The 23,986-nt window shown below is 51.4% G+C and overlaps 3 protein-coding genes across 5 annotated transcripts in view; 2 read left to right on the forward strand and 1 right to left on the reverse strand.

Annotated features, from left to right (window-relative positions):
• The window catches only part of CACNA2D2 (calcium voltage-gated channel auxiliary subunit alpha2delta 2), a 424,057-nt gene extending 411,729 nt beyond the window's left edge, over positions 1-12,328 (forward strand). The window contains exons 24-38 of the mRNA XM_020999289.2: positions 3,118-3,215; positions 3,925-4,015; positions 4,331-4,393; positions 4,678-4,781; positions 5,318-5,416; positions 5,671-5,759; positions 6,156-6,203; positions 6,576-6,647; positions 6,791-6,943; positions 7,221-7,273; positions 7,445-7,500; positions 8,899-9,022; positions 9,246-9,355; positions 9,595-9,677; positions 9,861-12,328. Of these exons, the coding sequence (XP_020854948.1) occupies positions 3,118-3,215; positions 3,925-4,015; positions 4,331-4,393; positions 4,678-4,781; positions 5,318-5,416; positions 5,671-5,759; positions 6,156-6,203; positions 6,576-6,647; positions 6,791-6,943; positions 7,221-7,273; positions 7,445-7,500; positions 8,899-9,022; positions 9,246-9,355; positions 9,595-9,677; positions 9,861-9,992 (1,375 nt within the window). The 3' untranslated portion in view covers positions 9,993-12,328. The remainder of the gene's footprint in view (positions 1-3,117; positions 3,216-3,924; positions 4,016-4,330; positions 4,394-4,677; positions 4,782-5,317; positions 5,417-5,670; positions 5,760-6,155; positions 6,204-6,575; positions 6,648-6,790; positions 6,944-7,220; positions 7,274-7,444; positions 7,501-8,898; positions 9,023-9,245; positions 9,356-9,594; positions 9,678-9,860) is intronic.
• A 1,319-nt stretch (positions 12,329-13,647) lies between these two features.
• On the forward strand, positions 13,648-19,662 carry TMEM115 (transmembrane protein 115). Its single transcript, XM_020999298.2, has 2 exons — positions 13,648-14,875; positions 18,704-19,662. The coding sequence occupies exons 1-2, from the start codon at positions 14,001-14,003 to the stop codon at positions 18,906-18,908; spliced, it is 1,080 nt and encodes a 359-aa protein (XP_020854957.1). The 5' UTR covers positions 13,648-14,000; the 3' UTR covers positions 18,909-19,662.
• Positions 19,663-20,256: 594 nt separating this feature from the next.
• CYB561D2 (cytochrome b561 family member D2) lies at positions 20,257-23,955 on the reverse strand. Of its 3 annotated transcripts, XM_020999300.2 has the most exons (4): positions 23,866-23,949; positions 23,304-23,511; positions 22,219-22,256; positions 20,257-21,383 (listed from the first exon to the last, which is right to left on the reverse strand). In XM_020999300.2, the coding sequence occupies exons 2-4, from the start codon at positions 23,428-23,430 to the stop codon at positions 20,880-20,882; spliced, it is 669 nt and encodes a 222-aa protein (XP_020854959.1). In that variant the 5' UTR covers positions 23,431-23,511; positions 23,866-23,949; the 3' UTR covers positions 20,257-20,879. The 3 variants fall into 3 exon arrangements, with proteins under 3 accessions (XP_020854959.1, XP_078008485.1, XP_078008486.1); XM_078152359.1 differs by lacking the exon at positions 23,304-23,511 and having other exon boundaries at positions 23,866-23,955; XM_078152360.1 differs by lacking the exon at positions 23,304-23,511 and having other exon boundaries at positions 23,841-23,905.
• Positions 23,956-23,986: the final 31 nt, after the last annotated feature.

The raw sequence follows: 23,986 nt of genomic DNA on the forward strand, positions 1-23,986 counted from the left end.
AGTAACTGATTGGTTATAGAGGGTGAATGATGATGCAGAGTGGAGGATGACTCAAATTTTAAATCTGGGTGACTAGAAGTACCCTCTTCAGAAATAGGAGGAGAGGGGAGGAATAATGAGTTCCATTTGGAATGTGTTGAGTTTGAGATGCCTAAGGACCATCCCAGTAGGATATATGCAGTAAGCAGTTGGTGATTATGACCTAGAGCTACAGAAGGACATAAGAGTCAGATATATGGATGGATTTAGGATTCTTCAGTATACGGATAATTGAACCAATAGGCACAGACAACACTGTCAAAAAAAAGTATAGGGAAGACAAGAGGATCTAGGATAGAGCCTTTAAAGACTTCTACACTTAGAAGAAGGACAATGATCCAGCAAAAGAGACTGAAGAGTGGTCAGACAAGTAGGAGGAGGATCAGGAGAGAGCAGTGTCACAGGAGCCAAGAATGAAGAAAGTGTCTGGGAGGAGGGGGTGGCTGACCATGTCAACAGCTAAAGTAGAATAAGGACCAAGAAAAAGCCATTGGATTTAGTGTTGAACTCATTAGCAACTTTAAAGAGAGCAGTTGCAGATGAGTGATGGAGTAGAAGCCAGATGTCAAATGATTGAGAAGTGAATGGGAGCAAGGAAGTGGAAGCAACAAATTTGGACATTTTCTAAAACTTCAGCTGTAAAATTTAGGAGAAGAGGTCTAGGACAATAACCTGAAGGAGTGACAGGGCCAAGTGGAGAATTTTTTAAGGATGGGGAAAACATGGGCACGTTTGAAGGCAGAAGTGATGGGGCCAGTGAATATGGAGAAATAGAATAGTGATTGAAATAGAGGTGATTGAGAGAGTAGGCTATCAGAGGAGGTGGAAGGGCACAAATGGAGGCAGAACCTTAATTAGCATGGGGAAAATAGGACTTTGTCCCAGGCCACCAACATGGGCTGTGTGTGTGTGTGTGTGTGTGTGTGGTGAGAGGAGAGCCAGGTATCCTTTCTCTGGAAACCATTGTCCCCTCACATCTCACCTCAAGGTCTTCTGTCAACTCAGACTACCACCCTGGTCCTCTTGCCATGCCACACCTCTTCCAGGGGCTTTATTCCCTCTCAACCCTGCCCTTTTCCCTCTGATTGTACCAATGGCTAAACTGTCTTCCGAATCCCCAAATGTCATGCTCCTCACCACCCCACCTTCAACTATTTATTACCATAGTTGAAAAGGTTTCTAGTTGTGGCTTAAATGGAGATGTTGACATTGGCAAAGAGAAGGGCCACCCCTTCATCTGAGACTAAAGTAAAGGATAGGAGAACAGGGGATAACGAAGAGGGATTTTGGAGCATGGAATAAGGAAGAAGAGAGGGCTCTTGACAATTGACCTCTTGTTTTTTATGGTTTTAGCTTTGTTTTCAGCAAAGTAGGAGGCAAGTTTCTCTGCTGAAAGAAAGGGGGAAGGAGGAAAGAAGAAGTTTAGAATAGTTGTTGAGGAGAACATGATAGTCAGTTGGGAAATAATAAAAGGACTGCCATGCATCAGAGAGAATCCAGTTGACATTAGATAACAAATTTATACTGAACCCAGTTATATGGTCACATAACATTTTTTAGCAGTATCCAACAGCAAGTAGGTAGGAGCAGGGAAAACAGATAATGGAGGTAATCCAGGGTTTGAGTTTGTCAAGGCTTGGCTGGTGTTACCACAAGAGGGTAAGGGATTTAAGAATAGAGGGTAGTGTCACACATGGAGGACTGTATGTTGTGGTACAAAAAAGTGACACCCATCTCTGGCATCCCTTGCCTAGGTGGCCCGTGTGTCTGCTGGAGATGCTCTAAGTTGCCTACAGGATTGTCTACACACACACTCACACCCCCACCTGTACTAGAGATCCATAATAGTACCCTTCCACACACTTCATGCCTGGGAATGTGCTGGCACAGATGCCTTTATAGCAGATAGTTCTGAAGATTACACATTCCCTCATCTGACCAGAGGGAAGCTTACCTATTCTTTTACTCATAGTCACACTGCAAACTCACATATATGAATGGGCAGAGAGCAGTGCATTGTAAGAAAAAAAGTACTATAGAGTACTATATTTGGAGTGAGGAAAACCTTGGTTTGTTCCCAACTCTGACACCGATTAGCTGGATAACTCTCAGGCAAATCATTGTTTCCTAGTCTGTATAATGAAGCTAATAATAATACCTAGCATTGTGAGGGGCAGACCAAGTAATGTATGTAAAGTAATTTGCAAACACATATTATTATTATCACTATTATACTCAAAGATATAAACATGCTAAGACCAATATCATATGAGGGAATTAGACTTGACCTCTAAGGTCCCTTCCATCTGAATCTAGGATCCTATAATACTATAACCCTAACTCATGAATCAATCAACCAATAAGTTTTTCCTTAAGAGGCTAGGAGAAATAGAAGCTGGAGGCATAGACTTGGAGTCAGGAAGCCAGAGTTCAAATCATGCTTCAGACACTAGCTGTATGACCCTGGTAAGTCATTTAACCTCTTTGAGCCTCAGTTTATTCCTCTGTAATGTGGGCTCAAAATAGCATCTACTTCACAGCATTGTTATGAGGAACCAAATGAGATCACATTTGCAAAGTGTTTTTGCAAACCTTAAAGGGCTATAGAAATGCTAGCTATTTTCCTGAGCCCCCTGTCTATCAAATCCTGTGTTCAGTGTAGAGGGAGAGACAGAGAAGGCGCAGTCAGTCCCAGGACCTGCCCTCAGGGAGGCTCACAATCTGGAAGAGATAGAAGAGGAAAGGAGCTCCCTGAAAACTTATGGTCTGCAATGGGTAGCAGTAAGGCTCACATTAAAATTGCAATTAAAAAGAAAACATGTGTTCAATCACATGCCAAGGGTACTGGGACATATACACAAAAAGACAACCATGTAAGCCATATGTATACAGAAATACACCCATGTATCATACATAACTATTGAAACACAGAGCTTCCCATATATGCACACAGAGTCCCCCTTAATGCAAACTCATGTCTTCAACCTGGGTGAGAGCACAGCACACACAGTGAGCGGGCCCATCCATTGTGGGGTCACCCACTGGTCCCCCTGCCCCCTCTCCCCCTCCCCCTCCCAGAGAGTACTGCAAGGACCTGAACGCCTCGGACAACAACACGGAATTTCTCAAGAACTTTATTGAGCTCATGGAGAAGGTGACTCCAGACTCCAAGCAGTGTGAGTGCCCTATACAGCCTGGCCCTAAGTTGAATCTACTCCAATCCCTATGCAGCAAGGCCAGAACTCAGGCTATGGGAGGGGTGCCATGATCAGAAAAGAAAGAGAGGATGAGAAACAGGAGGGATAAAGGACAGGTGCCTCTGTGATAAAGGAGCCAAAGAGAATAAGAAACAACAATGGAGAAAGAAGAGGCATGCCTTAGGTGAAGACAGGACCCTACCCGCAAGGAGCTCCCTAGTCTGAAAGAAAGATGCAGCCCCTGTCCTGCAGAACTCCCAGTCCAAGACAACTGTCCCATCCTAGGAGAGCCCCTTGTCTGAGGAGACAGCTCCTAACCTAAGGGAGTCCCTAGTCTGAGGGAGAGACAACCATAGGGAGACAGGATACATAAAAAGCATTATCTATTATATGTTACATAGTAATGTACAACAACAACAACAGATAAGTCTAATTCATCCTGAGCCCCCGAGCACACGGAGGTCAGAGAACCAGTAGCAGGAATGGGGTAAAAAGGATGTGAGGATTCAGAACATCCTCTGGATGAAGGGGCTTTGAAGTCCCTTTTCAGTGGCCCCTGACTAGGCTTAGCAGAAAGGAGGGAAGGACATGGGCAGCAATAAGAGGCATGGGGTGGGAGAGGGGCTGCAGCATGGTGAATGGAGGAAACCAGGCCTTTCCCTTCTCCCCTCCCCACCTAACTCTGAAGGTAACAACTTCCTTCTGCACAACCTGATTCTGGACACTGGCATCACACAGCAACTGGTGGAGAAGGTGTGGAAGGACCAGGACCTCAACACGTAGGCACTGCCCCTCCCTGCTCCGGGAACTAGGCTAGACTTTCCTCACCACTGCCACCAGACCCCCAGCTTGGGCCCCTGATGGGATACCCCCTCTAAAAGTTAGGAGGAGGGTACCACAATGGCCAGGTCATAGCCCCAGGAGCAGGGCAGATGGGAGGGTGTTCTGCACAGGGTAAGCACCCAACCCCAGGGACAGCGGCAGACATACTCTCCTGCAGTCTGTGGTTTCGAGGCCTTTGCCCTGTACCCCAGAAGTCAATGCAGGCAATCCCAGAACTGCTTCCCTTTATGCTGACCCTGTTCCACCCTCAGGTACAGCCTCCTTGCTGTGTTTGCTGCTACTGATGGGGGCATCACCCGGGTTTTCCCCAACAAGTGAGTCAACTCAAGGCTTGCCCTCACCCTGATCCCCACATTCCAATTCTGTGCCCTGAATTCCAAAATCAGATACTAATGTAGTGCCTGTAATAAGCTTCGCAGAACAGGCTTAGTACTCCACAGCAGCCCCTCTCCTGTCTTCTGAGACCCAGTCTCAGCTCCCCCAAGACCCTTGCTGCCTTCCTGCTTACAGCCCTCTCCCAGACTTCCCAAAATTCTCTTGCCCATCCCAGGCTCTATGCCCTCCTCCTGTGTCCCTCTGTAACACTTTGGGTCTCTAGGGCAGCTGAGGACTGGGATGAGAACCCTGAACCCTTCAATGCCAGCTTCTACCGGCGCAGCCTGGACAACCAGGGCTACATCTTCAAACCTCCGTATCATGATTGTAAGTGAGCCTAACAAAGGCTCCTAAGCCCTGGCCCATTGTGTCCAGGCACTCCTCAACCAGGCAAGGGGCTCCCAAGTCATAGTTCCCCTGTCTTCCATGTGCCAGGGAATGGAATGAGAAGGGTGCATGGAGACTTACAGAGTAAGTGGGAAAAGGACATTTAGGTCCTCCAAGAAACATGCAAAAGCCTGAGTAAGAATCCTCAAAAATTGCTCTCTCTGGACTCAATAGTAGCCTGCCCTTTAAAATCTCCGCGGGACACTAGGGCTTCTCCCCCCACTAGCCTGAGCCTGCAATGCCTCTCCTCTGCCTTGCCCTCCCCAACCTACCACTATGACAAATGTGAATGCCAAACTATAGGAAGAGGAGAGGACTTGGGACCTTTGAGAAGCTCCCAAAGTGGGTAGGCAAGTCTAGCAAAGACGAGAGCTGAATGCTGGCTTTAGGCATTCTGCCCCTCCCAGGCACGAGGGCTCCTTCAGACCGTTGGGTTTTTTCTCCTCTCCTTCCACACCCATCCCCTCCCTCCTCAGCTCTCCTTAGACCACTAGAGCTGGAGAACAACACCGTGGGCATCCTGGTGAGCACAGCTGTGGAACTCACACTTGGGGGAAGGACATTAAAACCTGCAGGTAAGGAAGGGATACAGCCCTTGCAGGAAAGGGATCTGGGGTAGTTCCCCTGAAGGAAGAGGTTAGGGATGTGTCCTCAGGGGACCTAACCAGGGTGTGCAGTTCACACTAAAGAATGCTGATGCTGAAGCCTGAAGGTAAAAGGCACAGCCACTGGGGAGTGGGGCAGAGGAAGGGATCAAAATTAAGAAGAGACACCTAAAAGGGACCCAAGGAGGGCCCTGGCCCCTGAGCAGCACCCTCTTCCCCCACAGTGGTGGGAGTGAAGTTGGACCTGGAAGCCTGGGCTGAGAAGTTCAAGGTGTTAGCCAGTAACCGAACAGACCGAGACCAGCCACAGAAGGTAGGGGAGAAGCACCAGAGATTCTAACTGAGGGGCAGGCTCTGAGAGTTCCCTTCCCTGCCCCAATCAGCAGAATTATTCTCCAGACCCAGGATCTCAGGTCTCAGCTACTCTTTTTCCCTTGAGAAAGCCCAAGCTTCCCAATCCTGGAAACTCTTTATTCAGAATCCATCATACCCCAGACAGAGAGATAGGGCATTGCTTCTGTTGACCTAAAGAACCACACAACCCCAGCATATAGTCTGTGAAGATGCCAGTCTGTGGGAGAGGGAGAATATGGAGAAAGGAAGGAGGAAGTCCCTTCTGTGAGATGCTGAGCCAAAGGGGAAAGAAACTCTTTCTCTCTGCTAGCCCCCATGCCTGCCCTGAAGCAACCGTTGGTTTCTCTCCAAACAGTGTGGCCCCAACAGCCACTGTGAGATGGACTGTGATGTGAACAATGAGGTAGGTGGCAGTCCTAAAACTCCTTCCTCCCCAGCCCACCCCTTCTCTCTCCTCTCCTTACTCTATCCCAGAAAAGCATCATAGGATCCTAAGATTGAGAGCAAGAAACTGAGACCCAGAGGGAGGAAGTGAATTACTCAGGTCCACACTGGTAGGAACTGAACCAGAATTCAAACAATCCCAGAATTGCTCATTGGGTGCTCTTTCCTTTCCACCTTCTGGTCTTCCTCTGAGTAGAGAACCTGACCAAGTCATGGGTAGAAAGGGGCAGCTTTCACCCCACGGGGTGCTAGGAAGATGCTCAACCCCACACACACACCCTGGTTCCCAGGGAAGGGTTGATCACAACTCACTACCTCCTCCCTCTTTCAGGATCTACTCTGTGTTCTCATTGATGACGGTGGGTTCTTGGTACTCTCCAACCAGTACAATCAGTGGGACCAGGTGAGCAAGCAAGGCTGAGATGGGAAGAGTGGCCCGGAGTACACTGCCCCTTACTCTCCGAGGTTCCTGAAGCCAAGCCACAAATGAGTGTCCTAGACCTCTCATCCTGCTCTATACCTAGGAAAGCCTCCTTCATCTTGTAGGTGGGGAAGTTCTTCAGCGAAGTGGATGCCAACCTCATGTTAGCACTTTACAATAACTCCTTCTACACTCACAAAGAGTCCTTTGACTACCAGGCTGTATGCACCCCCCGGGCCCAGAGCAACACAGGCGCTGCTCCCAGAGGTGTCTTCATAGTACGTGAGAAACTCTTACCCCGTTGGCCCCCAAGAGATCTACAGTCCAGGAGCTCTGTCTTGGCTTCTCCCGGGGTTGAAGGAAGGGTCCCCAGGCTCGAGAATCCCCTTACTGGTCTTGGCAGGGTTTGGGCCTCTGCTTTGGGCAGAGCTAGCCTGGGAGCCAATGTTGGGGGTCTGGAGAGAGCAACAGAAGTTCCTGGGGAGAAGGGGCTGAGTTCAAGAGGAAGGGTCCCTAGGGGGAACCAGTTGTGGGAGCTTATCCTCCTCTCTCTAGCCTACCATCGCTGACTTCCTCAACCTGGCCTGGTGGACTTCAGCAGCAGCCTGGTGAGCCTCTGGACCAAGGATGGGGCAACTTCCATTTTACTGTTAAGGGAATGAAGCTTGGCTCCCCAGGGAGGCACAGGATGGGAGCAGTGGGCAGGATCTGAGCAGGGCACCTAGACAGGTACAACCCCAAATCTCAACCTAATTCCCATTGTGCCCCATCTTCCACAGGTCATTGCTCCAGCAGCTTCTCTATGGACTCACCTATCATAGCTGGTTCCAAGCAGGTACTGTGCCATGTGAACAAAGGGGTGGGAAAGGGGCTGGGGATGTTTGACCTAGGGAAGACGGGAAGCATACAACTCCTGTCTTTAAGAAGCATTTGGAAGAAGGCTTAGCCTTTTTTCTGCTTGGCCTCAGGAGGGCAGAATTAGATTTTGGCTTAACATCGGGAAGACCATTCTAATTAATGTCTAGAATTATCTAACAATGGGACAGACAGACAAACTGCCTTCATCGGGAGCTCCCTATCTCTGGGAGTTTTCATATAGCGTCTGGACAACCACCTGCCCAGCCACTACATGAAACCTTAAAGAAGAGATACGTGCACTAGGTGGGAGTGAGCTAGTCCTAAACGGCTCCCTAGCTCCTTCTGTCTCTATGATTTTATTTCTGAGGTTGCCTGAGTTTGGGATGGGAGACAATATGAGGCTATAGGATCTCCAGATAATCCCCGCTCGTTACAGTCGCCATCCAGAGACAGCCAAAGGAATGAATTTTGAGAAGTAGGGAGTGTTAAGGAAAGGATTTGTAGAAGAAAGGAAGCAGAACAGAGCTTCAAGTCAAACTTGGAAACGTTCAGACCTGAAAAGCTCACTGTTCCATACCCCTTCCAGAGTTCTGATACAAATACAGGGTGTCCCAAAAGTCTTTGTGCAGCTCTCAGCTCTTCAGGCTTATTTAAGCTGTTGTTATCATTGCTTAATAGTTTAAGCTATAAAAGACATTTTGGGATGTCCTGCATTTATTTTCATTGCTAGAAAATAAGCCTAGTCCCAACACAGATGCCTGGTTGGGGATTGAGGACTTGGGGGGGAGAGGAGAGAAGGGACACAGGGAAGGAGAAGGCAGGGAAACAACTCCCCAGAGAAAAACTTGTTTATCCCAGTTGGAGGAGATTGAAGGAGTAAGCATTGGGCTTCAGATCCTAAATCCTAGTATGTGACTATGGGCTTCTTCTCTCCCCAGAGCCTCAGTTTCCTTTTCTGTAAAATGTGTACAATAATACTTGCACTACCTGTTCCTTACTGGGTCATTGTGAGGAATGCACTTTGTAGGTGGGGGTGGGGGCAGGGGTGGAGGGTGGAGGTATTGTTATCACTAGATTCCCTCAGGGAATCCCATTCTGCTGGCAGCATCCCCCTTGCCAAGGATTTCAGAAATTCTAATCATCATTACCACCTAGTCCTTTCTCTTTGTCCAGACAATTATTTACCCCTGGGGAATATTTTAGGAGACTAGTCAGGGGATATGGGCCCCCTCAACAATGTGGCCTAGGCCAGGGGCCACAGGTGGATGGGACCCAGTTAGGGAGCCCAAAGGACAGAGTTGGGATCTGAAGGGTATTGGAGGGGCTGGGGAGGAGACAAAGGGCCAGAGGGACTCACTCCCCAACCTCCAAGCAGAAGATGCAGCAGCTGAGGGCTCGGAGACCAGGGAGACCAGCTGCATCATGAAACAGACCCAGTATTACTTCAGCACCACCAATGCCTCCTACAACAGCATCATAGACTGCGGGAACTGCTCCAGGTCTGCATGGGTAGCTGGGGAGGAGGGGAGAGAAGCTGGGGAAAGATGCTGGAAGAAGCCTCCACAAGCAGGGCCTCATGCTGGCACATTTCCCCCGGGCCAAGGCCCCCTGGCTAGTGTGGATGCAGGAGCCCAGGGCTTGGTTTGGGGCAGGGAGGGGAAAATAGAGGAGTGTTTCTAGTAACGCTGTCCCCCACTCATCCCTGCCTTTGATCCCGTGCAGGCTGTTCCACGCCCAGAGATTGGCCAACACCAACCTGCTCTTTGTAGTGGCGGAGAAGCCCCTGTGCAGCCAGTGTGAATCTGGCAAACTGCTACAAGCAGAGAGGCGCTGTATCCTGATGCATACAGGCTTCCCTCCCCAGCCCCTCCCCAATTTAAGCTTTAGGTCTGGCAAGTCTGACCAAGATCCAGGCTCCTTGCCAGCTCAGCCCAGAGACTGGGCATCCCCACCCCCACCTATGTGCGTGAATGCATGAGTGTCACACACACACACACACACACACACACACACACACACACAGAGCTTTTCTGTGTCACTGGCTTCCTTGACTCGCCTCCCCCATGCCCAGCTGATGGGCCGGAGCAGTGTGAGCTGGTACAGAAGCCACGATATAGGAAAGGACCTCACATCTGCTTTGACTACAATGCAACGGTAAGCAGCAAAACAGAAGAGTGAGGCAAGCATGGTAGAAGGTGCCCAGGGAGTGAAAATGGGAGATGAGAGAGAGGGACAGGAAAGGGGAGTGAGGAACCTGAGAGACACAGACTTCCAGAAGTGTGGCTGTCCCTGCTCCCCAGACCACCCCCAACTCCCTGACCATCTGTGTGCCTACAGGAAGATACCTCAGACTGTGGTCGAGGAGCCTCCTTCAGAGCATCCCTGGGCATCCTGGCATCCCTGCAGCTGCTGCTCCTTCTGGGCCTGTCGCCCCTGCCTCTGCCCCTGCCCTGGCCTCACCACCTCTGAACCCCACCCCCTGGAGCCCCAGCCCTTTCACCTTCGCCACCCTTCCCTTCTTATTGTACCCACCACCCACAACCTGTGGGAAAGTGGATACTCTGGACTGCGGGTCCTGGGATGTGTCTTCCCGTAGGCCTCGGAGACCCCAATGCCATGTCTTACTGTTTTGCTGTCAGAAGATCACCCCAGCCCAACACCTGCCACCCCACTACCACTCTCACTCCAGGCACTGTGTATGCTGCTACCAAAAGCATGTACTGTCCTGGGCCTAGGCTGGGCTGGGCTGGCCTGGTCTGGGCTGGGCTGGCCTGGCTTGGGCTGGGCTGGCCTACGCTGGGCTGGGCTTGGAGAAGCATCAACCTTCATAGTTGCCACTCTCACTCCCCATCCCCTGAAGTTCACTCAGACTCACTGATTCTAACGAAGGTTGGGAACAAGTTTCCTATGGCCTCAGTTTTCCAGCCTTCTCTTACCTCTGAGATTCTAGATACCCCAGAGAATGACTAGGGAACAGGGACTAGGAGGTTCAACTCTGGGGGATAAGGGATTGAGGAAGATATTTGACACAGGCCAGAGTCACCATGTGAGCTCAGCCCTCAATCTCCCCATACACACACACACACACACACACACACACACACACACACACACACACACACGTCTTGTCCTCATTCCTGGACCTCATTGCATAGGCCACCCAAGAGACAGGAAGAGCCAAGACCAAGTTCAGATCCAGGCATGCACCTACCAACTGGGTGGATGTTGGGATCCACCCAAGGGACCTGCCAGCTCCCCTAAGTCCCTACCAGGCAGGTTCTCTGATTGGAGTTCTGGGTTCCAAAGATAACCCTGACCACTGAACCTAGAGCCTGGCTAGAGTGAGCATGTGCACACACACACATACACACACAGTCAGAGTTGGAAGAGATCTCAGACCTCAGAGGTCACCTAGTCCAAGTGGAACCTGACAGAGACATGTACACATAGACACACAAACACAGATAGAAATAGAAATATATATATATATACACAAATGCATACAAAGAAATGTTACAGAATCACAGCATTCTAGAGTTCAAAGGGATGCACACACACAAACACATACATCAGTAGGCTGATAATCACAGAGCCTTATGTAATGGGGGGTGGCTGCAACCTGGAGGCTTTGTCAGGTTTCATCTCTCTGGGGCTGAGCATTTGCCTGCTCTGTCCTTGCTCATAACCCCAATCTCCCCCCAGGAAATGCACTCATACCCACTTACTTCAGCTTCTTCCTTGCCCTACAGCACCCAGTTCGGGTCCTGAGTCTGAATCCTTGTCCTCACCCTCAGGCTCCAAAGTTGAATGTCAAACTGTGCCAAATGCCAGGACCAGGCAGTGAGTCGCTCTAAGGCCAACCGCTTCATCCCCTGCCCCCAACTAGCAGACACTTCACCCTCAATCATTTTCCAGTGTCAGGTGGACAATAAGTCCCCTGCTCCAAGCAAGCATTCACACACACACACACACACACACACACACACACACCCCAGCCCTACGCAGATTTTCAGACTCCCCCCAAACCTCAGCCTAGGTGCCCTGGCCACACCAGGGCAAAGGAGCAGGTAGGATACTACCCACACAGCACTCATCTTCTGCCTGGCTGCTGTGCCATGCCATTTGTGCCCTCAAGAGCACCTTCTGACCAGTGTCACTCCCCCTCTCCCCATTCATGCAGGCAATCCTCACCCTTAGGCTCCATATCCCCCTTCTCACTCTGGCCCTGCCTTCCTAAGGGTGACTTCAGCAGAAGAAGACACTGAAGGGACCATCCCAATCCCCCAACTCTGCACCCAAGTCCACAGCCTGGCACCTGTGTACATTTTCCCCAAACCCTCAACAGGTGCTCCCCCCACCACCACCTAGTGAGCTACACTGAGGCCAAAATGCCCAGTCCCCAGAGCTGGACACCATGCCCTCCCTACCCCATCCCCTACACACACACACCGACACTGTCAGGCAGGGCCTGGGGCAGGTTGCTGGGAGGTTCAGTGCATTCCAATTCCATTCCCCAAATCCTCCAGTGTGGGGAGGGGCAGGTCACTAAAGAGCAAGGGGGGAGGGGGGGAGGTGTTTCCTCTAAGATGTGGAAAGGAGGGGGGGAAGGGATGATTCATTAATTAATGCTTCATTAATTAATGGTCCTGTTGCTTGTTGCTTTCTTAGTGTGTGTTGGTCCATGCTGGCACCCACCCGCTTGCCAGCTGTGTCTTGGGAGTGTGTAATTCTGTAGTTTAGTCAGGTGCTCACTGGAGAATTTAAAAAAAGAAAAAAAAGAAAAAAAAAACAAGGAAACCAAGGCGTATACAGAAATATAAATATATATAATATATATATTTTAAGTTTAAAAACAGAAAAAAACTAAACAAAAGCCACCAGGTAGTTGTCCAAACAGCAACTGGGTCTGACTCAGCTCATCTCCCATCTGGCTCAAGGCCTCCTTTCTCCTGCTTCTCCCTCTCCCAACCAGGCCAAGGGAGAGGGTGGGGAAGAGAAGGTGCCAGGGGCCTTTTCCTTTTTTCTTCGTTGTTTTGTTTTGGTTTTTGTTTTTTTTTTGTACAGACAAGTCGGATACAAAAGCGACAAAAAAGATGAGAAACTTTGTAAAATATTGTGTGTGTGATTCCTTGTAAAATATTTTCAAATGGTTTATTACAAAAAAAAATCAGTTATTAAATAATGTTCATATTTTCACTTCAAATCGTTCCCTTTCCATCCCAGCATCTTCACCCTGACCCACACCCCTAATTTGCAGGGCTTTCTTCCCAAAGTCTGGGGCTGGGAATAAGGGGAGAACGGGGGAAGGGAAAAGGCTGTCATGGGAAAAGCAATACTCCAAAATCCTCCTGTTCTGGATCTGAGAATCAAGAGACAGCCCTGACTTTTAGGAGCCCCTTGAAAATACATGGAAAAGACATGTTCTTATGGAGTCGCTGGTCTGATGGGAAAAATCTCAATTTCAAACTAAGTTCTTGGTGCCCAGCAAATCTGGGGGAAAGACAATCTTCTACTGCCCCTTTGCCGCAAAGATGGTCCTCCCGACCCCAGTTACCACCGTCTGCTTCCTAGCTGTCAAGTGCTGGACGTCCCACTGTCTTGCCCCTTCCCTTGAGACCTGGGGCGCCGGGCGATCCTTGGGCTAGGGGCAGGGAGCAGAACAGAACAGGCGATTATTAACCCCGTCCCCTCTTCCCCACGGAAGGCCGGAGACAGGCTTCGGAAGCCCTCTGCATCCCTGAGGCCCCTAAGGAGCCGAGCCTGGGTCAAGGTGGGTGGTAAGTGCGCATCACCCTGCCCACTTGCTCCAGACAACCCCCCACCCCCCATGCCACTTGGTCTGACTCCCCCAGCCATTTGTGCCGTCTCAGCCCCAGGGCAGGCCTCCAGGTGCCCCAAAGTCTCCTTTAGGTTCTCAGAGAAACCGCTGATCTCAGAGCGAGCCTGACCTCCTCTCTCTCCCCGCCCCTCCCTGCCCGCTCCAGAACCACAACTCCCAACATGCCCCTTGCTTGCGGTCCAACCGGCGCAGGCGCTGTCCGCGGCGCCTCACACCAGGACGCGGACTACAAGTCCCGTGGTGCCTCGGGGAGGAAAGACGCGAAGCGGCCCGCTCCCGTTGCGCAGACTCAGTGCCCTGTTTGTCGGCCCCGGAGGAGTCGGGGGTGGCTGCGGCTGTGGCGGCGGAGGAGGCCTCGACCTAAGGGAAGCCGGTGGCGGTGTCAGCGACGGGGGTGGACTCGGCCTCCAGCCCATACCCAGGCCCCTCGGGGGTCCTCAGCGCTGAGCCCCGGCCCCGCGGAGGAAGACGGGAAGGGCGCCCCCCGGCGGCGGGCGGGCGGACCGACCCGGGGCGGATGGGGGAGGCCGCGGCCTGAGGCCAGAGCCGGCCCGGCCCGCGCGGGGCCCCCAGCGGGCCCGGGGGCCCGGCCCCGTCTCTAGGCCAGGCCCCCGGCCGCGGCCCGCAGTCCCCGGAAGATGCAGCCGCCGCAGCGTCCCGGGCTGGCGCTCGGGGCCGGGGCCCGCCTCCCCCTGGGCGCCGCCCTGGCCAGCGCCAGCGTGGTGGTGAAGGCCCTGTGCACCTCGGTGCTGCTCCTCTACCTGCTGTCCTTCGCGCTGGACACGGGCGTGGGCCTGGCCGTCACCCCCGGCTACCTCTTCCCGCCCAACTTCTGGGTCTGGACCCTGGCTACGCACGGGCTGGTGGAGCTGCACGTGTGGGACGTGGCCCTGAGCCTGGCCACGGTGGTGGCGGCCGGCCAGCTACTGGAGCCGCTCTGGGGGGCCCTGGAGCTACTCGTGTTCTTCGCCGTGGTGAACGTGTCCGTGGGGCTGCTGGGGGCCTTCGCCTACCTCCTCACCTACATGGCTTCCTTCAACCTGGCCTATCTCTTCACCGTGCGCATCCACGGGGTGCTCGGCTTCCTGGGTGGGGTCCTGGTGGCCCTCAAACAGACCATGGGGGACAGCGTGGTGCTGAAGGTGCCCCAGGTGCGGATGCGGGTGGTGCCCATGCTGCTGCTCATCTCCCTCGTGTTGCTGCGACTCACTCCTCTGGTGGAAAGCAGTGCCCTGGCCTCCTATGGCTTTGGGGTGCTCTCAGGCTGGGTGTACTTGCGATTCTACCAGCGCCACAGCCGGGGCAGGGGGGATATGTCGGACCACTTTGCCTTTGCCACCTTCTTCCCCGAAATCCTGCAGCCTGTTGTGGCCCTGGTGGCAAACTTGGTGCACAGCCTCCTCGTGAAGGTGAAGGTCTGCAGAAAGACTGTGAAGCGCTATGATGTGGGGGCTCCTTCTTCCATCACCATTAGCCTCCCAGGCACAGACCCCCAGGATGCTGAGCGCAGAAGGTAGGCTCATAGGGTCATAGATTTAGAACTGGAAGAAACTTTAAAAATCATCCAACCCAGTCCTCTCTTTACAGATGAAAAAACTCTGGTCTAAAGCTGCATTATTTGCCCAGGGTCAAAAGTGGCAGGCAGGATTCAAACCACGGTTCCCCATTCCTAAATCCAGTGCACTTTACACTCCGGAGTGTCATCTTATCAGGTCCTGTGCCCTACTCTGAAACCTCAGGAACCTGAACCCAGTGCTTCTCCTTCTAGGAACTTAGAGTTATGGACTCATCCCCATCATTCCTATTTCTAAGCCTCCATTAAACATCCAGTTTTACATGCCATTTTGCCCAGAGCTGAGGCTCCGACATAGAAACTACCATGCCCTCTTTCTTTTGGTGCCAGGAATGTGGAGAAAGCTATAAACAGTTTGATCCTTGTTGAGTCCAGAAGGAAGGGAAGGAGGAAGCTGAATGACCACTTGTCCAGAATGGTCTCAGGCTTGACTTAGTTGCCCAGTGAGATCCTGGTTCTCTATGCATGTAGGACTTACTGAAAGGAGACCCAAGTTCTTGTTCTGGCTTTACCAGGGGCTCAGCAGGAGTTGCCTAAAGTCACGTAGATAGTAAGCCACAGAGGTAGCATCTGAACCTAGAACTCTTGATTCCACTGTGCTGACTTGGTGTCCTCAGAAGCTTCAGGACCCTTTGTGAATCTGAAGTTTCTGTCAGTGCACCAGATATATAAGGCCTGTATGAAGACTAGGACTCACTAAAACCCTAAACTGTGCTGTAATTAGACAGATTCTTTCCAATCTTGGGTTCACTTACATATCCAAATGCTCAGGCCTTCAGGTTTTTCAGCTAAATTAAATGTCTGTAGACTTGAAAGCTTGGGGTATTGCCAGAAAGCTCTCCCTCTTGGCAGGTAAAGCTTGCTGCTTCATTTCTCCCCTGAGCTTCCTAGGAGACCAACAGACCCATTGAATAAAATCAGCTGTTTCTGCCTCCCCAGGGAAAACTGCTGTTTCACTTCCTGTAAACGAAGCTAGGCTTCAGCTATGTTATCCATACTTACGTGAAATCATAGCCTTCCCTTTTCCCCAGATTATTCGTCTTCAGCCAGGACAAATAAGCACTCCACTGAACTATATCAGCATCCTATCTCACCCACCTTCAAACGTCATACTTGGTGATGATCCCTTTGGAACAATCAGCTGGGGTCAGGGGCCTAAAATAGGGGTTTAGAAAGTACTTTCCTACACTTTCACTGATCTCCCAGTTCTGTGAAACAGGTAATGCCAGTATAGCTAGCCTCCTTTGACTGAGGAGGAAATTAAAATTCAGAAGAGACATGCATTGGTCAGGATCACCTATCCAGGAAGTGTCAGAACTGAGACAGGAGTCCAGGTCCTCGGGACTCTGGTTTGCTCCAAAGAACATTTGCTTAAACATGAAACCAGCTTCTTGGCGAGAAGCCTCACTAAGTAGGTTGGTTTTGTTTTCCGTTTAAAGTCGAACTTCATTTCAGTTGTATTGGGAGGGTTGTGTGGCTTGGTTCTAACATTTCTATGTACCCAGAGCAGAGGTCAGACCTGACCTCCCCTGGACATTAGGGGTAGGACCAGGAAACATTTTTACCTCTTCCCTGAAGCCTAAAGCTACACCATCTCCTGAGGAAAATATTCCTAGAATGGTAGTTAAAACCCAGTTTCCAGTACCAGTCTTCCCCTCTCAGCATTCCTGTCCCCACCCAGATGAGGCCGGGAACAAACTGGCTTTTTCCTTCTCAGGCTGTGTGGCAAAGACAGACCTAACAATTACTTGTTCTTTTCTGGCTGGGAACTTCAGAGACTGAAACTACCAACTGGGAAATGGGACAGTGACTTCTGGACAAGCTTGGCATATGTGCTCACAGAACCCATACAGGAAGAGGGTAACTAGGCAGATGAGGGTGGTAGCACTGTGGTCTTTAGTACCTGCTGTCCAACTTTCCAGCTGTCACTTGCTGGTTAAGCAGGTTTCTACCAGCCCAGACCAGGTCTAGGGAGGCCACTGGGGTCATGAGATAGATTAAGTGCAGATGATCTCTCCCCCGACAGATCAGTTAGCTAGCCTAGCCTGCCAGCACCACACAGCTGAACTTCCTAATGGACCCCAATCTCTGGAGCTGTGCAGGCACATTCATTCACTTCTCAGGATAATCTTTAAGCAGGCCTCTCAACAGAGGACAAGTTGGGCCCTGGTCTATGCTTCACAAGGAGGGTGTAGTGGAGCTTTGTGGAGTCTAATCTGGACCAGCAATTACCAGAAGCCCTGAACCCCAGGTTCCCTCTTTCTAAAATAGCGATAAAAACACTTGTACTGCCTGTGTTTTAGAGCTGTTGGAAGGAAAGTGTTTTACCGATCTTAAAGTACTAGAAATAGCAGTTGTTAGTGTGCCTCTGCCCCAAGCTCAGAATATCCAGTAACTGACTAGAGACCATCATCACCTCCAGGGAAGGGTAGAAAATAACAGGAGGGGCAGGCAAAGAAGCCTGCTTCCCTCAAATGGAAACTAAGGTCCAGAGAGGGTTTGCCCAAGTTCATATAGCAAATAACAAAGCTCACATCAAAGGATGCCAAGACTCCTTCCTGTCCCCAAAATCTTGAACTGCTCTTTATAGCCTTAGGAAACACCATCAAGCTATGTGTTGAGGCCATCAAAGGGGGTGGGTTGAGACAATCGAGCCCCCAACTGGAAGGAAAAAAACACCTGTCACAGCTTTGCCAGGTGGTCCCTCCCCTACAAAGGAAAAGGAGGTTCTATGTTCTACTCCCCCTTGGACTTTATACTGATGCCCAGGACTTAGAGGACCTTACTCTTTGCCCTCTCTGGGCCTAGGGGCAGGCAGCTTAGTGGAAGTGGTACAGGAGGCTCAGCCAGCAGCTGCCTCAGAATGGGTGCACCAAAGCTCTGGGTGTAGCCAGAGGGACAGTTGACACTGGCAAGAGTTGGAGTGGGGTTGGTTTCCCCTGAGTGATATCAGATGTACATGGTATGAGTGCTTTGGGATCTTCAAAGCCTGCAGCTGCATCTGTCAGCAGTCAACCCTTTCAAAGTGTCCACTCCTCAAAGACACTATCCTAACTTTGCTTTCTTGTTGCCATCTCATTCATTTTATCCCAAGGACCGCTCCTCACTACCCCCAGGGCTCAGAGCACGTCTGCCCTCAAGGACCTCGTCCTGAAGGGACCCTCCCGGCCCCCCAGCTCTGTAAGCCAAGAAGCTAGAGCCTCCGCAGTGCCTTCTTTAATCAAGGCTCCGATGGAGAGGCACACAGAAAGAGTAGGCTGAGAGTGTACAGTGCTTGGTATTTTAGAAAGTGCTTTTTATGTATCTCATCTGATCCTCACACTAGCCTGATGGGGCTAGCATTAAGTATTGTCCTCACTTTACAAATGGAGAAACCAAGCTCAGAGACATTGTGACTTGCCCAGAGTTACCCAGGCAGTATGCTACAGGGCCAGACTTCATGGTTCTTCCCACTAAATCAGGGCAAGATGTTTTTCCTACCATCCACAGCACCCAGCAGGACACTGGGCTATATACAGACTCAGTACTGACTGGATTGACCTAAAATGAAAGATTGCTTAGAAAGGGAGCTAATGATTTTCAGAAGGTAGAGACATGGGGAAGGGGAATATAGTTGGGATATGAACAGAGGTATGGACAGCATATGCTGTGGTCATTTGGAAAAGAAGTCAGATTCAGGAAAGAGGGCTCTGGGAGCCAGCACAGAGGTTTTGATGCAGCCAAGGCCTGGCCCTCCCAGTAATGGTCCCATGTCTTTTTTTCCCACAGGCAACTGGCCCTGAAGGCCCTAAATGAGCGTTTGAAGCGAGTAGAAGACCAGTCTGCCTGGCCTAGCATGGATGATGAAGATGATGAGGCCATGAGCAAGGTGGACAGCCCCCTGCTCCCTGAGAAAAGCCCCAACCCCCCTGGGAAAGGTGCTGCCCCTGAATCTAGCCTGATCACCTTCGAGGAAGCCCCTCCCCAGCTGTAACCCAGACCTCCCAGCCCAAGGGCATAACTCCCTTTCCCCAGCCTGGTCAGTAGTCACACCATTTGGACCACCCTGCTGTCTCTCCTTATCTCCCTGCTCAGTCATACCCAGAAGCTGACTGCTTCCCAAGGAGAGAAGGCAAGGAGGGAAATCCTTTTAGGTCCATGGGGTCATACCGTGTGTACTCTGCTGATGCTTCTGGACACATGACCCCTACCAACACTATGCCCCTAAGGCCTGGCTCACCCACCAGACAACCACTAAGTCCAGGAGCAGGGAGCACATGGCCTGGGGCCTAGCCCAAGATTCAGCCTCATAATCCCAGTTGACTAGTTTGGCAACCAGGCCCAGTGGGGTAAACTTAATCCTCTGATTCTGTGGCAGACCTTTGTTAGTAGAGCAGTCTCTCTTCCTGCCCTCTGCTACCAGGCAAGGATTTGCCAAAAAAAGAATTCTAGGGACCCAGGCACCAGGCCCAAGGCTGAATGTGACAAGGCCCAGGCCCCAAGGCACCTCTGCCACTCTGCCATTCCTAACCCCTCCACTCCAGGGACGTTAGCATTGCAGTAGGGTTTTCCCTTGGCTGGGGTCGGGGCAATACATGTGAGTGAGGCTGAGAAAGCCCTCATCCCCAGGTCTGGGGTTTCTCCAGAATAGGAACTTCTGTTGGGGCTAAAATTCATGGGGGTGTTTTTTTAAAGGACCACTTGAATGGGGAGCCTGGACTCTCAGAGTAAATAAAGGAGTTCTTTGAGGACCGGCTCCTGGTGGCTTTGTCCTGAGCATGTGCTGCACTGAATGGTGGTTGAGGCACAGCTTCCCCAGGACCCACAAGACTCTGCAAACTGCATCCTGGGTTGCTGCTTTTGTCCCCTGCTGCTCATAAGCTGTTGGAAGGAGACCACCATGGCCCCCATCTTCTTTTCTACTCTGTTTTTATCTTACCAGCTTAATATTTTTACTCCTCATTCCTCAAACTTCTACATTGTCCTTCTTGTGGCTTCCCAAGACTTCAGACCTAACTTAGGACTATTAACACCTCTCGCCTGCGTCTCGATCGTTTCCTTTGGAAGAGACCCGGCTACTTGCATAGTGAGAGGAGATAGATGCCGAGGCTCTACACTGACCACAGGTGCCACCCCTCTGTCCACTGGTTTTAGAGGCCATCAGGTTAGCTCTCTTCTCCATCTTGCCATACCCTTCCCAGCTCTTGGCTGTGTGGGCTATTTCAGTAAGACTAACCCACACAGAGGGAGTTGTCTTATTGGTTGATCCCATTCCTGCTCTCAGCTCATCCAGGCACTAACTCTTGAACTGGTAACATACCAATTACATGCACACACAGATGGACAGGTAGATAGAAGAGTTTTATGGGAAGTACAAAAACACATCTTTAACTCCTTGGCCTTGCCCTCCCACTATCCCTGCTTCCTAGGAAATGGCAGGTGCTCCTCAGGCCTCCCTGACCCCTAAGCAAGGGGAAGCTGCTCTGCCCCCAGGAGCCAAGACCTCACCGGCAGCAAAGTCAACCCAAACTTCACTGCTACCCCCAACAAAAAGGTGCTTCACCTGGCCCAGACTGCTTCTTCACATGAATGGTATCTGTAAGAATCAATTCTGGCTCGGAGCTCTTACTTTCCATAGTCAGGTTTTTTTTCCTGTTTTGCAAACATTGATAAGAGTCTAAAAGATGAGCAGAAGAGGCAGGCAGGCTGCCAGCAGTCCATCCATGTGCTCACATACCCCTTCGTAGGTGGCAGGAAGATGAGACAGAAGTCTCTGTGTGGGACATATAGCACTCTTCCTCGATTCACATCTCTTCCACCTGTCCTCCAAAGGGACAATGTATGACCCAGGCCCACCCGGTGTCAGGAGAGCCAAGAGAGTCCAAGCAGCACTGTGAGCAGCCTTTTCTGGGCAGAATATGGGATCACTGCAGGAAAGGATAGGGGCAGATGGATGCTTTCTCCTTCACGGCTGGATCCTTTTGCGGTACAAGTAGGCATTGCTCACCTGATTCATGACCACCAGGCTGGTGAGAATGGGGCAGAGAGCAGCCAGGTACCAGGCACCACCCACCAGCGTGGTGGTAAACCAGAGTGAGCACATGCCCAAGAGGAGGCTAGTACTGCCCAGTAGGTAACCCACCAGCCCTGAGGTGGCATGATACAGCTTCAGCTTGGCCAGCGGCCATCGTGGGAGCAGCTTGGGGTACAGCAGCACCAGCCCACCTGTACACTGCAGCCCGGCCCACAGCACTGACAGCAGCCCTGCCCATCCATGCCATGTAGCCAGGTGAGCTTTGCCGTGCTGCTCCTTGTTGTAGACAATCAAGCCCAGGCCCAGGAGGGCACACAAAAGGGCCAGCAGCTGAAGTGCCCAGTGGCATCGTGCCCGGCCCTTTCGAGAGAAGGATCGAAACAAGGAGCTCTCTGGGGAGAAGACCAGCAGTGCTTCTGTCATCAGGAAGGAGAACTGGAGAGACAAATAGGACCAAGGCATGAGCTCTAAAGTGAGCCAACTTTCAACGAGCCAAGCTAATGAAAGAGATATAGTACAAGGAAGCCCAAGAAACAGAGAAGCCAGACTTTTCTACCTGGCTCTGGAATTCAGGTTATGACTTTCACAGTAGCTCAAATTACCTTCCTGAAGCTATCCAACTCAAGCTGGCATTATAGATTGGCCTTCCTTGACTTCAGGGTGAGTTTAAGTGGTAGAAAAGTTGTGAGAAAGAGCTAGCAATGGATTAAGCCTGTGTTCCATAGAACCCACCTGCAAATAGTCAAGAGCTACCCTACCACAAATCTTCCTTTTTAATTCAACAAAATATTTCTTTGGTCCTTTTTGAAATATTACCTCACTGCTTATACACAGTCCTTACTGTAGCAACTTGGAGCAAAAAACCTCTAAGCTCTAAATGATGAATTTGTTCCACGTCACCAATGTGGGACTGATAGGGGATAGATAATGTTTCATCCTGTAGAGCCAGGTGAATAGGGACAGTACTTCATGGAAAATTAGATGACATGTAATGGGCTAAATTAAAGGGCTTAAGGGCATCTAGGTATATGAATATACTGCCTCATACCCTTTAAATAAACTAGTAAATCGTCTGCATGGCAAACTGCAAACTTCTAATACTAGGGACAAGCACAAACCGTAGGAATGAACCATCGGTGATTACTAGTGCTCATCCCATATTGGCCTCCCATACTACCCAAGTTCCAAAACCTCCTCCCCAACATGCTGCCCCTCCCCCCATCCCCACTGGGCTTTGCCCAAACCACTGATGGGAAAGCAGGTTACTTACAGCCAGAGACATAAGCACCGGATGCCACGAGAACAGACCTGCAAGAAGGAGGAAGGCTGCAACCAAAAGTGGTCTAGAAACTGGGGTTAGGGGAGTCAACTAAGCTGAAGAAAAGGGGTTGAAGGCAGCAATGTCATCTCCCTGTAAATGGATACATGAGCTTCTAGCCCCCTCCTCCAACTAGGTAAAGTCTAGCCCAGCTCAACTTGAGGCTGGAGATGACTTCTCTGAACAGCCATAGCCAAGAGTGTGGCTGGAAGAGCACGCCAGACTCCCATCTCCCAGAGGCTTCACTGAACTCTTCCACAGGGAAGATGGGAACAGATCCTGGAGCAAAACCTTACACCATCCATTCTCCTACTAGGCCAGAATTCTATCAACAGAGATAAAACGAGTTTTCTGACACCTAGAACCCCAAGCTGGCTCCACATTTCCTGTCCTCCCTCTCTCAACACTGACAGTCCCCTCCAGGCACCTACCCAAGGAGTTAGATACAACTTTCAAGAGATCCTGGAAGTAGCCTGGGTGCCCTGGCCAAAGGACCCTAAAATCCACCACTGTGGCAAATAAGAACCTGGTCAACCTTTCCCACAGGTAGTGAGGACGTATCTTGCAGGAAGTGAGTGCTAAGAGTGGTCAAGCCACAACAAATATGCTGAGCTGTAGGCCAAGTGAAAAATGATCTCCAAATTTCCTTCAGGCTCTATATCCGATGACCAGGATCCTTGTGCCTGGCCAACAACACAAGCTGGGACTGCCCCTTCCCCCACTGGCAGCAGGGAAATGGCCACTGACACACGGATGGGGACACATCTTGTTGGAGGATCCAGAAGTAGCTGGGATGGATCACACAAAGTATGCCAGGATCAGAAAGTCTGGCCAAAGGGGGTTTCTTGCAGGAATGCAACTGGCTTCTGGCAAGCCTGACCCAAGCCGACAAACCTCCCTGGGATCCCCTCCTGAGGGAAAAGAAGGGCCGCAGCTGCCCTGGCCCCGGACGTCCAGGGGCTCTGTTCTAGGCCCCTCCTTCCCGAACCACCTCCTGGCCCTCGGCCGAGGGGTGAATCCGACCCCATCCCACTTACTAGAGCCGGGCCGGGCCAACACAGCCACGACGACCGTGAAGCCGAGGGCCACTAGGTGGGCGGCGGCCCCCGAGGCAGTCCGCAGGCCCCGGTAGATGCGCGACTCAGTCTCCACGGTAAGGGCCATGTCCCAAGGTGCCGAAATGGTCCTAGGGCTCCGGGCCCAAAAGCCCCGTCCCCCGGGGAGATCCTTGCAGCCACTAGGGACCTGGTCGGAACAGACAGGCCAGCGTCACCCACACCTGGACAGACTAGCCAAGGGGTAAGACGACGGACAAGCAGGACGCTCCCAGGTAGGATGCTGGTGGAGGGCCATGAGGACTACGAATTCCAAGATGCACCGCGCTGGCGCCGGCCCAAGAAACCCTAAAGTCGACTGCAGGGCACGGTGGGAAAAGTAGTTCTCTGGCCATAGGCAGGTTATTCGACTAGAGAGCCCTAGGCAACCGAGAAGCATTGTGGGAATTGTAGTTAACCCCCTCACCCCGCGACCACAGGCCCACCACGCGCCGCAGACTCCAGTGCTGCAACCCGTACCCGTTCTGGAATCTCCTAGGCTCACCTACGCACTCGGCTCACGGCCTTCCGGCTTCTGAGAGGAAGTTCCGGGAAACACCTATTGCACCGTCTCCGCGGAGAGGGACTCCTTTCATTTCCGGGTGATACCTCCTCCCGTCCGGAAC

This window comes from Phascolarctos cinereus, unplaced genomic scaffold, assembly GCF_003287225.1.
Source record: "Phascolarctos cinereus isolate Bilbo 61053 unplaced genomic scaffold, phaCin_HiC Scaffold_4;HRSCAF=312, whole genome shotgun sequence".
Taxonomy (NCBI): Eukaryota; Metazoa; Chordata; class Mammalia; order Diprotodontia; family Phascolarctidae; genus Phascolarctos; species Phascolarctos cinereus.

Bases quoted from the DNA above. Each gene is read 5' to 3' on its own strand.
- TMEM115 (XM_020999298.2), top strand. From the start codon at position 14,001: ATGCAGCCGCCGCAGCGTCCCGGGCTGGCGCTCGGGGCCGGGGCCCGC. The intron at 14,876-18,703 runs GTAGGCTCATAG...TTTTTCCCACAG, and splicing joins CAGGATGCTGAGCGCAGAAG to GCAACTGGCCCTGAAGGCCC.
- CYB561D2 (XM_020999300.2), bottom strand. From the start codon at position 23,430: ATGGCCCTTACCGTGGAGACTGAGTCGCGCATCTACCGGGGCCTGCGG. The intron at 22,257-23,303 runs GTAAGTGGGATG...TCCTTCTTGCAG, and splicing joins GTTGGCCCGGCCCGGCTCTA to GTCTGTTCTCGTGGCATCCG. The intron at 21,384-22,218 runs GTAAGTAACCTG...TTGTCTCTCCAG, and splicing joins CGGTGCTTATGTCTCTGGCT to TTCTCCTTCCTGATGACAGA.